The sequence below is a fragment of the Nomia melanderi genome, chromosome 14 (genome assembly GCF_051020985.1).
Source record: "Nomia melanderi isolate GNS246 chromosome 14, iyNomMela1, whole genome shotgun sequence".
Taxonomy (NCBI): Eukaryota; Metazoa; Arthropoda; class Insecta; order Hymenoptera; family Halictidae; genus Nomia; species Nomia melanderi.
The window spans coordinates 8,877,949-8,891,345 of NC_135012.1; the positions used below are offsets into that span (position 1 = coordinate 8,877,949).

General features: G+C 49.7%; 1 protein-coding gene and 1 long non-coding RNA gene across 18 annotated transcripts in view; one reads left to right on the forward strand and one right to left on the reverse strand.

The window, feature by feature from the left end:
* The window catches only part of dati (zinc finger protein datilografo), an 87,797-nt gene that overhangs the window by 68,561 nt on the left and 5,839 nt on the right, over nt 1-13,397 (forward strand). For 12 of the 17 annotated variants that reach the window (XM_076373931.1, XM_076373924.1, XM_076373935.1 and 9 more), the window contains 2 exons: nt 4,561-4,590; nt 11,787-11,946. In XM_076373931.1, the coding sequence (XP_076230046.1) occupies nt 4,561-4,590; nt 11,787-11,946 (190 nt within the window). The remainder of the gene's footprint in view (nt 1-4,560; nt 4,591-11,786; nt 11,947-13,397) is intronic. The other 5 variants (XM_076373929.1, XM_076373932.1, XM_076373930.1 and 2 more) reach the window with 2 other exon arrangements.
* The window catches only part of LOC143175300 (uncharacterized), a 48,939-nt gene that overhangs the window by 624 nt on the left and 34,918 nt on the right, over nt 1-13,397 (reverse strand). The gene's annotated exons all lie outside the window — the stretch shown is intronic.

Sequence of the window (13,397 nt, forward strand, 5' to 3'; positions counted from 1 at the left end):
GTTGTTCATAGAGCTTCGCTAAAACAACGGAACACCGGTTGATTTAGCAGCTAATTCTCGACCATCGCGGGCAGTAGGACTCGATGCACGGCGATGCGAATCTACACGGTCACGTGCAATTGATCTTTGAAAAAATTCTATAAGGATAAACCGAACGAAACGGGAAAGAAAGGAAATACATACTCTGAACCGTGCAAAGAGTCTCAGCTCCCGGTTCGCAAGTGCCACGTAACTCTACGTGAAAAACCGGACACGCGCGGCCCGTGTTTTAACACAGTGGAAGAAGAGATCTCTCTCCTAACGGTAGCTTAGGGTTTTTCGTATAACACGCTTTGGGAATGTGCTTTGGTTGTGGTTACTTCTCGCCTCGGCTTCTCCCTCACTCTTTGAACGGGAGTTCGCAGAGCGACGCGTATACGTTAGGGGTGGATGGGCCAAGCAATCTCCAATTCGACCTTCGAGTCGCCGAAAAGATCGTTTCGCGTCAGTACACGGGAAGAAAAGGCAAAAATGGAGTCGAACTATCGGAATCATTCGAATCATCGTGGGACAAAGATCCAATAACTATAATTCAACTAGAAACGCTTTAATCGCGCGCAGACCCAACGAACCGACAATGACTCACGAGATCCGAAGGGGATGCTTACCGTACAAAACAATGATGCAAACGAACGCCACGGTACGACGTCGAATATTAAGAGCGGACTAAAAAAAAAAGCAGGAAAGGAAACTTGGAGAAAAAGTGTATTCACATGGGGGATCATCGTTGTGGAAGGACGAGAGCAAAGAAAGAAAAAAATCGGCCGATCTGGGAAAAAAGATCGGCCGAGTTCCCCAGGAGAGAGAAAGAGAGAGGGAGAAAGAGGCGCTTAATCGAATTCACCCCTGCCGGTGAATCGCGGCGCTTGGTCGCGCGCGCGCTCGCACCGATTACCAGAGGAATCTTGTACCGTGGGGTGGTTTTTTGTCGGGGCTCGGCGTAGCAACTGAATTTCTCAACCCTTTCGCCGCGCCGGGCACATGTCTTGACGAAAAAACGTGGGAAGGCATCTGTCGAGAGCCGTCCGTGAGTCGGTCCTGCCGCGCCTTTTTCTCCGTCCTCTCCCTCCCTTCTGCCGTCCCGTTCGTCCCGGTCGCTGGTACGCGTCCGTCTCCGCTCAGGTTCGCGCTTCTTTCGTCGCCGCTGAAAAACCACCGCCGATCAGCTCCTCTTTTTCTCGCCGGCCAATTAGACCAGGCATGTTGCGTAACCAGTCGTAAACTTAACCCACCTTCCGCTCGCGCCGGAGCCGGGGGACAGGGTCGACGCACAGGAAGCGATAAAACAACCGACCGATTATCCATTAGCGTCGCGATAAACGTACGAGCCGATCGCCGAGCCCTCGGGACCGGGTGCCCTGTTCCGTGCTCCTCGAAACTTTCGTCTATCCCCCGTCCGTCCATTCGTTTGATCGGGCAAATCGGTTACAAATGAAGGGAATCGGTCTGCGGGCGAGTCCAGGAGGTTTTCAGCGGCGCCTCGCAGGGAATCAGGTGCGTCGCGAGGCGGCACGCGACCGTAATCCGCGCGCACGTCGTTCCGCCGGTAATAAATATCGTCCTTTCAGCGGGTCGGCTGATCGGGGATCGTTTAATTGGAAGCTAATCCGCGGCTGAACGCTCGTTCCCCCTTGTTACCCGCCTTCTTCCCGCTTTCATCCCGATAAATCTCGTGAGGAATTTGGTAGCTCTAGGGTATCCTTGAAAGGGGAAAACCGAAAAGAAAAAGTGTTTTCTCGAATTATTCGCGGGACCGTAGGAACGAAACGATCCGAGAGTAAACGTAGCCGGCGCGCGCGTGTTGGCCGCGATCGAGCGGATAAAAAGAAGCCGAGCGGCGCGGGAGTAGCGGAAGAAGACGCGGAGAGAAGAAAAGGTGGACGTCGGGCGGGAAAAGAGATCGCGGGGGGACGCGAAAACGGGGTACGCGGCGACGGGAGAGGATCCTCGCGATGGAGAGAAGTAATTAAAAGCCGCCAGCGCGACAGAAACAGAGTCGGTCCGCGTCGGCCCCGGTGAAAATAAAATCAAACGAAACGAAACAAATGGAGGTGAGCGGAGAGTGGGAGCGCGGAGGGCGGCGAGGCGCGGGGGAGGGAAAGCTCGAGAGCCCATCTTGCGCGGCTAATCGAATTTTCGCCGGGGCAGATTTCTTGAAATTGTTTTCGCTATTCCGAGCTATCTACTAGCCATCCTCCCCCCTTCCGTTCTCTCCCTCTCGCCGGCTGTACGTCCGTCCGTCTTTCCTTCTTCGCCGGCCACTGCTCTTCGTTGGTCTGATAGCTAATGGATCGTTGTTTGAAAAGGAAAAAAGCCCGACAGGAGAGAGAGGGAGTGAGAGAGAGAGAGAGAAAGAGAGAGAGAGAGAGAGAGAGGGTGGGTGAGAGAGAGAGAGGGTGAGAGAGGGAGAGAGAGAGAATGAGGGAGAAAGGGAGAGAGAGAGTGTGAGAGAGAGAGGGAGAGAGAGAACAGAGAGAAGAGAAAGATAGATAGAGTGAAACAGAGAAAGAGAGAGAGAGGGAGAGAGAGAGGGAGAGAGAGAAAGAGAGAGAGAGGGAGAGAGAGAGGGAGAGAGAGAGAGAGAGAGAGAAAGAGAGAGAGAAGAGAAAGAGAGAACGAGAGAGAAAGAGAGAGAGAGAGAATAGAGACACGTTCCGAACGCGAAGAGCAAGAGAAAGGGGAAATGAAAGAGTTATACTCTGGGTCGAGGCCTGGCGTGTCGGCGAAACATTATCCCGGCCGGGAAAGACAATACACTCCGAGCACAATATTATAATAGGCCGGAGCGTAAATGTATTATGGAGAACGATCGGTAGCCAGCCATAGAAACTTGCGTTTCCTACGACCCTTCGGCCTCTTCCCGCCCCGCCTGCCCACCTCTCGCCCCTCTGTTCCTCTATCCGCCGTGTGTTCCATCCGTTGTTACAACGCTTCCCTTCGCGCGTCTTGTACGAACTGTTACCCCTTTTCTTTGTTCCCCGCGGACCGACGTTTCTTCGAATGCCCCGTGAACTTCGGGCACGCTTCCGCGGCGGGGCGCGACCCCGCTCGATAGATGATGGACGCTCGGACACAGGGGGAATCGAACGTGTGGACGGCTTCGGGACGCGAACGGTGACAGGGTTTTTGCTTGATTGGTGCACACGAAACGGCTGGTTTCCTGAGGATTTTGGGTGTCTGAGATGTTTCATGGATCGTGTATTACTTTGTGGGAAAGCTGATACACTTTTATTCGAGAACTTCTTTTACCGTCGGAGTTAGAGTTTTTAACTTGTTGGATTTGAAGTGAAAACGTTTTATTCGATTTTTCTGGAACTGAAATTCTGCGAAGAAGTTTTCATCCGGTTTGTGTAGAATTTTGGATTTATAGTATTAGTCTAGAGCAGTTGGAATTGGGCAAGTTTAGTGGTAGGGAATTTCTATAAGATATGTATGAATACGATTAATTGTAAATAGGGAACTTATAGATGTGTAGTAATAATAGTTTCGTATGCACCAATACAGTAATCGATAAACGGTGAGAATTTCCTTGAAAAATATTCAAGTTGAGAAATATAAGAAATGAAACTTTTGTATAACGCAGGAATACATTAATACAATACATGTCAAATACTCAATGAAAACTTTGAGCGCAGAAAATTCCACCAATTCATCGGAAATACGAATGTAGAAACGAATAATAAAAGAATGAGGTTGGTTACTGTGTCTTCTGGAAAAAAGCCGGCGTTCGTGAGAAAGCGGTAGCAAGGTTGCAAAGAGGAAAAAAGAAGAATTCTCACCGTTTATCGAACCCAACGCCCTAATAACAAGGTGTCGAACAATTAGGGGAAAAAAAAGGGAAAAGAAAAAACAGTTCGGAGCACTGCGAACTCGTGGGTGGCTGGGTTTCTTCGCTGCTTCTCCCGCCGCGTCTTTACCCACTTTCGCGTGGCGCGGAGCCTTCGTATTTATCTGTAGTTTAGCGGTACAAGGGTTGAATGTCGTGCAACACGATACGCAACCCCTTCTGCTGGCAGACTTTCTCGTACCTTCGACCTTCTTCCGACTCACCTCCGGGGGCCTCTCCCTCCAGCCCATCGAGAACCCCTTCTACCCCTCTTCTTAATTGCCCGAGCGCGCGGAGCCTCGGTAAAAACTCGTTAGCCATTAGATTTATTTTTCCTCGCCACGGGGATCTCGTTCCGTGTTCTAAAAACCGCTGCGCTTTCTCTCTCTCGACACTTTTTTCCAAATTCGCGTGGCGTTTGTCGCGAACGAAAGGAGCAGAAAAAAAATAATGTTTAAAAACCTATGGAAAAAGAGAAATTCTCGTGCGCGATATTCGCGGAGAAAAGAAAAAGAAAAATAGCACCCTTCGAACACGAATACGCTTGTTCCTCTCATCATTATTCCTCTCGTTACGTGGGACGTTGGATGGGCATTCTAAGAAAAAAAATTTAGAATGTTTCTAAACGATAATATAAACTGCCTCGAATTAATGTAAATTGATCTCCATTTCATGCTGGTCTCTCTTTGTCGCAGTGTTCCAAGAACCCATGGCAACGATTAAAGGTAAAACGATCGGGTCAATAACGGCACAGAGCCCATGGGAATTCCTTTCGGGTGTAATTTCAATTCTCGCTTGCAAACTTTCGCCTTTCATGTTCCACGTAGATCCTCCATTAAAACGAACAGAAACGGAAAGAATCGTCAACGACACGATTTATCGATCCGTAGTTTTCATTCTCGACAAAAAAAGAAACGAGACGGAAACAGGATAAAATTCGAAGGGGAGTTGAAATAGGCGATCCACTTGTTTGGTATCTGGCATTCGTACATTAATTAATTAACTCCGTCTCCGTGTCCCCATCCTTGATTCCCCTCGCCGTCTCGAAGGAGCCTCTCCGGACTATAATCCACGTACGAAACGATTCCGTGTTCCTCGATCTTATCGGCCTGGAAACGTCGTGTTCGCGTTACTCGCCGCGCGGTTTATGGGTTCGCGAACTACGGCTTCGATTCTCATCGTCGAATCGCCGCGATTTTTGCTTCTCCTCCCGGCACATCGATCGAAGCTCGGCTCTCCCCGTGGCCATAATCTGGAAACGGAAGAAATCGAAACGATATCCATCGATTTTTACGAAACTCCGGTGGAAAATACTTCTTACATATATATTCGACACGTGTTCTTTTCCTTATTGGCCATTATTTATACTTAAGAGCAAAAAAATAATCCTCGACGGTAGGGGTGAGAAATATGCTTGACAAAGTATTTTGGAGTTGAAGCAAATTAAAAAATAGTTCGAAATTTTTAATATATCGTTCTCTGCTACATTACTACCTTTCAACACATTACTTAAACGAGCGGTGTTTTCTAAAATCCACATGCACGACTGCATTTCTAATTAAAGAATACACGGATCTGTTCTCTTCTACTTCACTCGTTTCCAAGATTCTCCCACTCCCGACTTTAAGGATTGCTCTTACCCCGTATCACAACTAAGGGCCAACAAAGAAACCTGCATACCGAATATTTCAGTAATAACAACTTTCCCGCGGAAACGTCTGAAAAATCGATGTGACATCGGCATGTTCCCTCGTCGGTGACATGTCCCCGCGCGCAAACCTCCCTCTCGCCGGGTAAACAGCGTCGTCTGGCGAGTCTCCAGAAGGACTTCGTCTGTTCCGCGGCGTTAAAATAGAAAAGTGGGCCGGCCATACGCGGCGGGACGTCTGGCGAATCGCGCGCGATCCTCGGAGAACACTTCTTTCCTCTCGAACAGTCGAACAAAGAATTCCTCCGCGGCAGGAAAAAGAACGGAAGAAGAGTACGAAGCAAAGACGTCCCCCTCGTTCTCACCCCTTCCTTACAGTGCTCCGTCATTTTTTCTTTCTCGCCGGTGGTCCCCCAGCGGTGTATTAATTTTTTTCGCGCAGACTCCGCCTCTGCGGGCCCCTTTTTCCGCGTCCCCTTTCGCCGCTCACCCCCGGCCAGAGCACACACACTCCCGATCATCGACGGAGATCTAATAAAATCATTCCCGCGCAGGGGCGGGAGATTTCTGTCTATTGTCCGCGACACCCCACCGTTTTTTTCCGCTCGCCCGGCCGAACGAACCGCTATTGGCGCAACATCGGCGGGGAGAACGCTGCCTCAACCCTTTCCCGCTAGTCACAGTTCCATTTTTTTTTCACCCCCGTCCTGCCTTCGCTCGGGGCCGATCGGACAGGCGTAACGCGCGGATTACCGACGCGTGACACGCGGGAAGAAGTGAAAAAACGCGGCGAAATAATGCTGGATACGCGCGGCCCACAAAAGCGGCGAATGAGGCGGGGAGGAGAGGCGCGAGAAGCCAAACACGCGGAGGCGATGAAAGGAATCGCAGATTATTTTTGATGCCTTCGGCGGGCGCAGGTTTTTTTTCGGCGTGTTCGAATATAATAACCGGATATTTGCGATCCAAATCCTTCCTCTATTGTTACGGGACCAATCTACGGACCGAATGCGCATCGGTTAATGAGAAGATTTTTTTGAAAAGAATCACAGAAAAAATATGGAAAATGGAAGCGATCGCCCGGCGATGGAAAAAAATAATAGAGACTCTAGAGAAAAGTTTCGTTTGGAGTATTAAGAGGATTACGAATGTTGGAACATTTCTTTAGAACCGGTTCGGGGATAAAAGAAGAATAAGGTAACTTGGAAAAGTCGAGAGAGAAGAAGGAAAAAGAAGAATGGAGTGAAAGATCACCGTCGAACTTCTTCCTGATAACCGAGGGACTCCTCGAAGAATCTTTTGTCCGCGGAAAAAGTGTTCGGGACTTCGCCGAGGCGGTCCATTAATAAAATCGAAGACAATCCCTCGGCCCAGTTGCGAAACAAGGCGACGGCGCTGGCCAAGGAGCGTAGGATAAAAGAGCAAAAGACGGATATCTTTCGTGGACTTGGTTTGTTGTATGGCGCGAAGGTTGTCTGCCGGCGAGGCTCGCGGCCTCGTTGCGGCTAAAAGAGAGCCAAGGAAAGGAGACGGCTGGCTCGGGGAAAAAAAAGAGAGAAATGACGGGAAAAGAATTGCGCGCCGCGAGAACGGCCTTCGGACTTTATCGCTTTTGCTCCGGAGAAAAGAGATGCTGTCTTGTCCAAGGCAATTTTTGCCGAGCCACGGGACCCGGGAACGAGTCGCGTCTCGGACGAAAGAAGGAGGGAAACAGGAAAAAGAAATCCTCGAATTCCTGAGAACTCTGACCGATTTAAAACTTCGTTCCCTTTATAGAAGTCTTAAACCGTTGCGTGAATGACGAACATACAATCAGATATACGATTTTTGATAGATAGTATTACTTCCGAAATTTAGAGAAGAAAAAAACTCGACTCAGTCGTCGTTCTTTCGTAATGTTATTATTGTAGTTGATATTATCGCTGTTAATTGGAACTCGCTAATAGATATTCCGTGTCCTGGGAGCGCGAGTTTCCTTCCGAAACATTTATCTCCAGAATAAGAAACAATCGGCCCGATCCGTGAACCTTCGCCGGACAATTACACGCGAGCGAATTCCCCCGGGGTCGATCAAAGATGGTCCCTTTCCGCGAACACAAAATGGCTCCATCGAGCCCAACGTCACGCATCGCTTCGCGTGTGCTCACACCCACTTCCTTTTTACGCCACTCCCTGGGCCCGAGAGAGTCCGCTTCGCGCCGCTTCAAGAATTATCGAATAGAAAAACGACGATCGCGACCATTTCGAGCGTCAATCCGCGAACAACAATGTCAGCCGGTCTTCGATCCGGTGTTACGAACGGTAGCCCCGTCGCAAAAAAGGCTCTGAGACAAAAGCATGGAACAATCCGCGACGAGATTGAGAATCGAATATCTCCGTTCGATCCTTGAACGGGTGGCGATGGTAGCTAAGAGGCTAGACACACGTGGAGGCGGTTCGAGGGACCAGGAAGCGTGGAATTGGGGATAGAGAGAAGCGCGGCGGTCGGGCATCGTCCGCGCGGAGTCTCGGGCAGAGATGAATCTGGTCACGGCGAATCATAAAGTCCCTTGGGGATTCGCCCACGCTGCATCTACTCCACGCAGAGAAAGAAGGAGAGTGCGCTGGCAACGGGAGACGGGGAAGGAAGAGACAGCTGAAGATAGACGAGAAAGAAAGAGAGAGTATGATGGAGAAGGAAAAAGAGAAAGAGAGGAGGAGACTGTAGGGAGCGCAACAGTGGAAGAAGAGAAAGAGCTACGAGAGAGAGAAACAGAGAAAGAGAAAAAGAGAGAGAGAGAAAGCGAGAGAGGGAGAGAGGGAGAGAGAAAGAGAGAAAGAGTAAGCAGGGGAGGAGAGCCGTGGTATTCGCGGTGCAAAAAGCGAGGATGCAGGCAAAAAAGGAAGAGTGCAACGAAGAAACCGGTTTTTTCCAGTTGGGCCAGGTCGGGGCGTCGAACCTACGGACCGCAGCCTCCCTCCGAGAATAACTTGCATGCAGGCAGCGGCAGCGGCAAGCGGCACGGGCAGACGATGTTGACTTCAGCGTCTTCGGCACGGAGAGCCGGCTCAAGCGAGTCGAGGTTGCCCCAGGTCCGGGAAGAAAGAAGAACGGCCCGGGCCCGGGCGAAAACGAGCGGCGAGGAGGCGGTGCCTTGAAAAGAATATCGTCTATCCTCCGAGAAGGAAGAAGAGGTGGCCAAGACAGAAAGAGAAGGGAGGGGGGCAGTGGACGCGGCGGAGAGGCTACGCGTGGGCGTCGGAGCGAGTATATTTCCAAGGGAAAAAGAAGAAGAGGAGGAAGAAATCGGAGGAGGGCAAGGACCCTCTAAACAAGGAGGGGGTTCATTGACGCGGAATGGCGTCTCGGGGGCCACTATTTTTGCCTCGTCTTTGCTCTCTTTTCTCTCTCTCTCTCTCTCTTTCTCTTTGTCGTTCTCGCTGCGCGTTCAATCTTTCTCTCCGTCTCTGACATCATCCCGCGGGCCTGGTCGTTCGTTGTCCCGGGTCAAGGAAGTTCACCGGTGCCCGAACAAAAGACGCGCTCCGCTCGAAAAAAAGAAACGGGGCCTTGGAGCAGTCGGGTAAAATACACGCTCGGATAAAAGAAACCGCGAAAACGGCCGGCCTCGAGGTGCCACGCAAGTGCATCGCTGAAGTCTCTACTCCTGGTTCGGGATGATGATCTCACCGAACGGTGAGCGATGAGCACGACGTCCGCGCGAAAAACTATGCGCGCGTGATCTAATGCGGCAAGATCGTTCCGGGGAGAGAGAGGAGAGAGAGAGAGAGAGAGAGAGAGAGAGACGCGACCGCTAAAAATACACGAAAATGTACGGGAAATGGGAGAAGCCGAGTAGAGGAAAGCGAATCGAAAGAAGAAGAAGACGTGGATGAAGAAGAAGATGAAGAAGAAGAAGAAGAAGAGGAAGAAGAATAAGAAGAGGACGAAGAGGGAATTGGCTGGCCGAAATGCGCGTAAGGTCGACGACGTCTGGTCTTATTTTAAACTGGTCCTGCCCGAGATTCGGCTCTCCTTGGTTCGTTGATCGCCTCAACTCGGTCGCGGTTGTCCCAGGTCCGGGAAAAAAGAAGGGTACCAGTCGCCTTTGGTAGGGAAAGGGGGAGAGTTCGAAAGAGAGGGAGAGACAGAGAGAAAGAGAGACGGAGCGCGGTGAAAAAGGAAAAGAAGAGGACGAAGACGAGGAAGAAGAAGAAAAAGGAGAAGAAGGATGCGTTGCATCGGCGTGTCGGGGGCGGGGAGTAGGCAGGAAGAAAGGAACGGAGGCGAGTGAAGACCCCAAAACTTTCGGGTCATTGCCGTCTGGTCTCGTTTTAGCCTTTCCTTCCTCCCACCTACCACCTTCTCCTCCTTCTTCTTTCCTTCCTCTCCCTTCGTTGTTCTTTTTCTCTCCGTTTTAAGCACTCTTTTGAGCAAGGTTGGCCACCATGTTTTTCCTCGCCGCGTGCCCCTACCGCCTCCGTGTGCGTATATAAACCGACCTTCGCGCTCTCTTGTCCGGCAGAAAGAGAGAGAGGAGAAGGGAGAGAAGTCGGAGAGATGAACAGAGACGAGGGAAAGAGAAAAAGAGAATGGCCGAGAGAAACAGAGGGGGAGAGAGAGAAAGAAAGAGTCGGGAAATAAATATAACAAAAAAAGATACGAATGTATAGTAGATCGAAATACGTACACGACGACCGCGAAACTGTTCCTTTTAACACGAGGTCACCACCGAATGACGGAGACAGATACTTTTCAATGAGGACGTCGAATTTCGTTCATATCACTTCATTTTTTACCTGTAACGATGAATGACCTTTGTTGCCGTCGCTTTTCGAATTTCGAACGCGATGTGGCGCCCTTAAAATCGCGAGAGTGTCCTGCTCAATTAGCCGGACAACGGCAACAGAGGCCATCGTGATTGTGTCGTAGTAGCTAGTTTTGTGATCTATGCTTTGCATTCCCGTTCGAATCGGCGAGGTGCGGTAAAGATCGATCGGAAGACCTGCGATCCAACGGAACAGCTGTTCTTCCTCACGCTAACATTAGAAACGAATCTTCCGCGACCGCGGTTCCCGATCGATCTTCGCGCCTCGCGCTTTTACACATTCGCCTGTCTGGGCTTCGCTTTCTCCTTCCCGTCTTCCTGGAACGTCCTTCCATGATTTCATAATCTCACGCCTAACAAAAACGGATGATTCGAACCCATAACCGGATACTTCTCACTCGTTTCCTTGTAGAATAACAAGAAACCATTTCAGCTTCCTCTCCGGACCCTCAAGCATCCTCAGCTTCTACGGCCCGTGTCCTTGAGGAAATCGAGCTCGATTAACGCGACGAACGAGAAATAACTGACCATACCGATAGAAATAATTATCTCCATTCATGTGTCCCCTGGAACGATTCTCAATCAGTGTTCAAGTACCATAGTTGAGTTCGCGATGATCCGAGGATACCAAAAGAACAATATCTCCAATGTCCTCGAGTAGAGTTTGCGCGGATTTAAAAATAATTCACGTGGATTTTAGTAACTGAATAATCAGAGTAAATTGATCATTTCTGTCGATCTTGCGAAATGGAATATTTCTCTTTAGACAAACTTTGCACCCTCTGCGATTAGATTTAGACTCCAAAGATTAATTAGTACTCCAGCCACCGAGTCGTCGTGTCTTTTCGAATGATACAAGATTCATGAAGATTTATTCAATCGTCTAAAACCGAATTGCACAGGAACTTGTTGACATTAGAAAAATCCAAGCTAAGGTAATGCATTCAACGATCCTGTTGTATTTCTCGCGACACAGTCCAATCTAGACCGTCCGCTTTCGAACGAGATCAAAGGACAAGAATCGAACTCAACCTCTCGATAAAGTTCGATCGGACATAACCGGTGACTGGAGTATTAATAAAATCCTCTTTGGACTATCCTCTCGGTGTTTTGAACGCGTTGAGAGCGGCTCGAGAGACCTCGTCCCGTGGAATCCTCCCTAACCAGACACTCGAGGTGAATTCCCTTTTGCAAACGTAAAGAAAAAAAGAAACAGAAAGATTCAATTCATAGAGAAAGAAAAGCGAAAGAAAAAAAAAATAAAGAGAATTAATTAGTCCGTGGTGGCGGAGGCAAATCGGTGCCCTAACTCTCACTGGTCAATCGTTCTGTTCTGTGCGCTGCCTGTCCTGCGCTTCTGGTTCGCGACACTCTGTGGTGGTATTCTGTGGGTCGGCTGCTCTCTACCGGGTGCGCCGCGTGTGCCTGCTTCCGGTCTCTTCTTCTTCCGGCCCCCGCAAAAAAGGAGTTGCAACAGCGTGTTGTGTTCCAGCAACACGCCGCTCTGATCGGCGGCCCGAACGCAACCAGCTGCCCTGTCTGCCACAAACTCTTCCTCGGCGGCGAGGCTCTTATGGAGCACATGAAGCACACCCACAAGGACCCGAATGCCTCCGGCGTTGCCAGTAAGTATCTACGGATAATCGAGCAACCTCGATCACCGTCTGTGTCATTCTTTCTTTCTCCGTTCTTGCTTCTGTTCACGCGTGTACGTTGGGGACCGTGCCGAATGCCTATCTACCGTATCTATCTTCCAGGCCCGCTGACAACCGTGAACGTGCTCGATACTCTTTCCGATGAGTGGTCATCGCGGACCACCAGCGTTGTCCGCCTATCGCAATTTATCATAATTTTTCATTTTGCATTCAATTACTCTGTTAACTCGATTCGAAATTTATGTTATTAATGCGTCGACTACCGAGCGATTTTCGTATTGCATTAAACACTTAATGACGGGGCATTATGTAAAATCATTCGATCGTTAAGGAAGCTTTTATCAGTTCCAATAATTCCGAAAGAGAGAACGGGAGATGTGAATCGCTCGTTTGTATCTGTCGATTTATCATTTCCTTTGAATCAGCTAACTTCGACAATATAAAAGTTCAGTCCCTTCGTATTTTATGTATTAAAGAAACAAAGCGATAGTCGATCATTCCGCGAACTTTACAAACACCGCTTAGCTAGGCAGCCGACGCATTAAATTAAAAAGCAACTCGGCCTGATAAAAAGCGTGTTGGCCAGTTAACGACACCCGGAGAGAAGCACGGTGGTCAGTGTGTCGACGCACTAACGCTGTAACACGTTCGACTAACGATGGGACGCGCTTTGGGTCTATCCGGTAATCGCGGGGAGGAGACCAATCCGCCATAAAACCGAGAGAAACAAATTATCCAATCGGCGCAAGAAACCGAGAAAGAAATCATTGATAGGAGACATTCGAGGCGATCCGACGACGATTGGTTCCTCCTCCCGACGGTCACCGACTTCCGCTGGTTAAGCTCCATTCGTCTAACACCACCTAACAGCTAACGAGCGGCCCGGAGGGGTTGGGTTTCTCGCGCGGATTCCTTCGTGGAGAAAGAAAGAACGGAGATAGACGTAACGAGGGTGCCTTAATTGCGCGAGTAAGTCTAAAACAAGAGAAAGAGAGAGAGGGGAGGGAGAGTGGGAGAGCGTGCACGCGTGTAAGAGAGAAATCGAATGAGAGGGAGAGTGAACGGTGGACGAGAGAAAGACAGAGCAAGAGAGGGGAATGAGAGAGTGCGAGCGAGAAAGAGGTGGAACAACCGCTCATCGGGAGACACGAACGAGGGGTGGTTCGTCCTTAGTCTTTAAGTACGTTTCACGTCCCCACCCCCACCCCACCTAAGAAACTTGCTTTGGCGCGGGCGATATGCACACATTGTCCTGTCACTTCTTCGTACTCTGTTGTTTCGCTGAAACGGAAAAAGGGGGTGTAGCACAGTTAGAGCGCACTCACCGACTAATACCTATTTTGCGTACACTACTGGCTAATATATTAATTTATATATATACGGGTGCACCGCGACACGTGGGAAAAGATTTGCCGATGGCT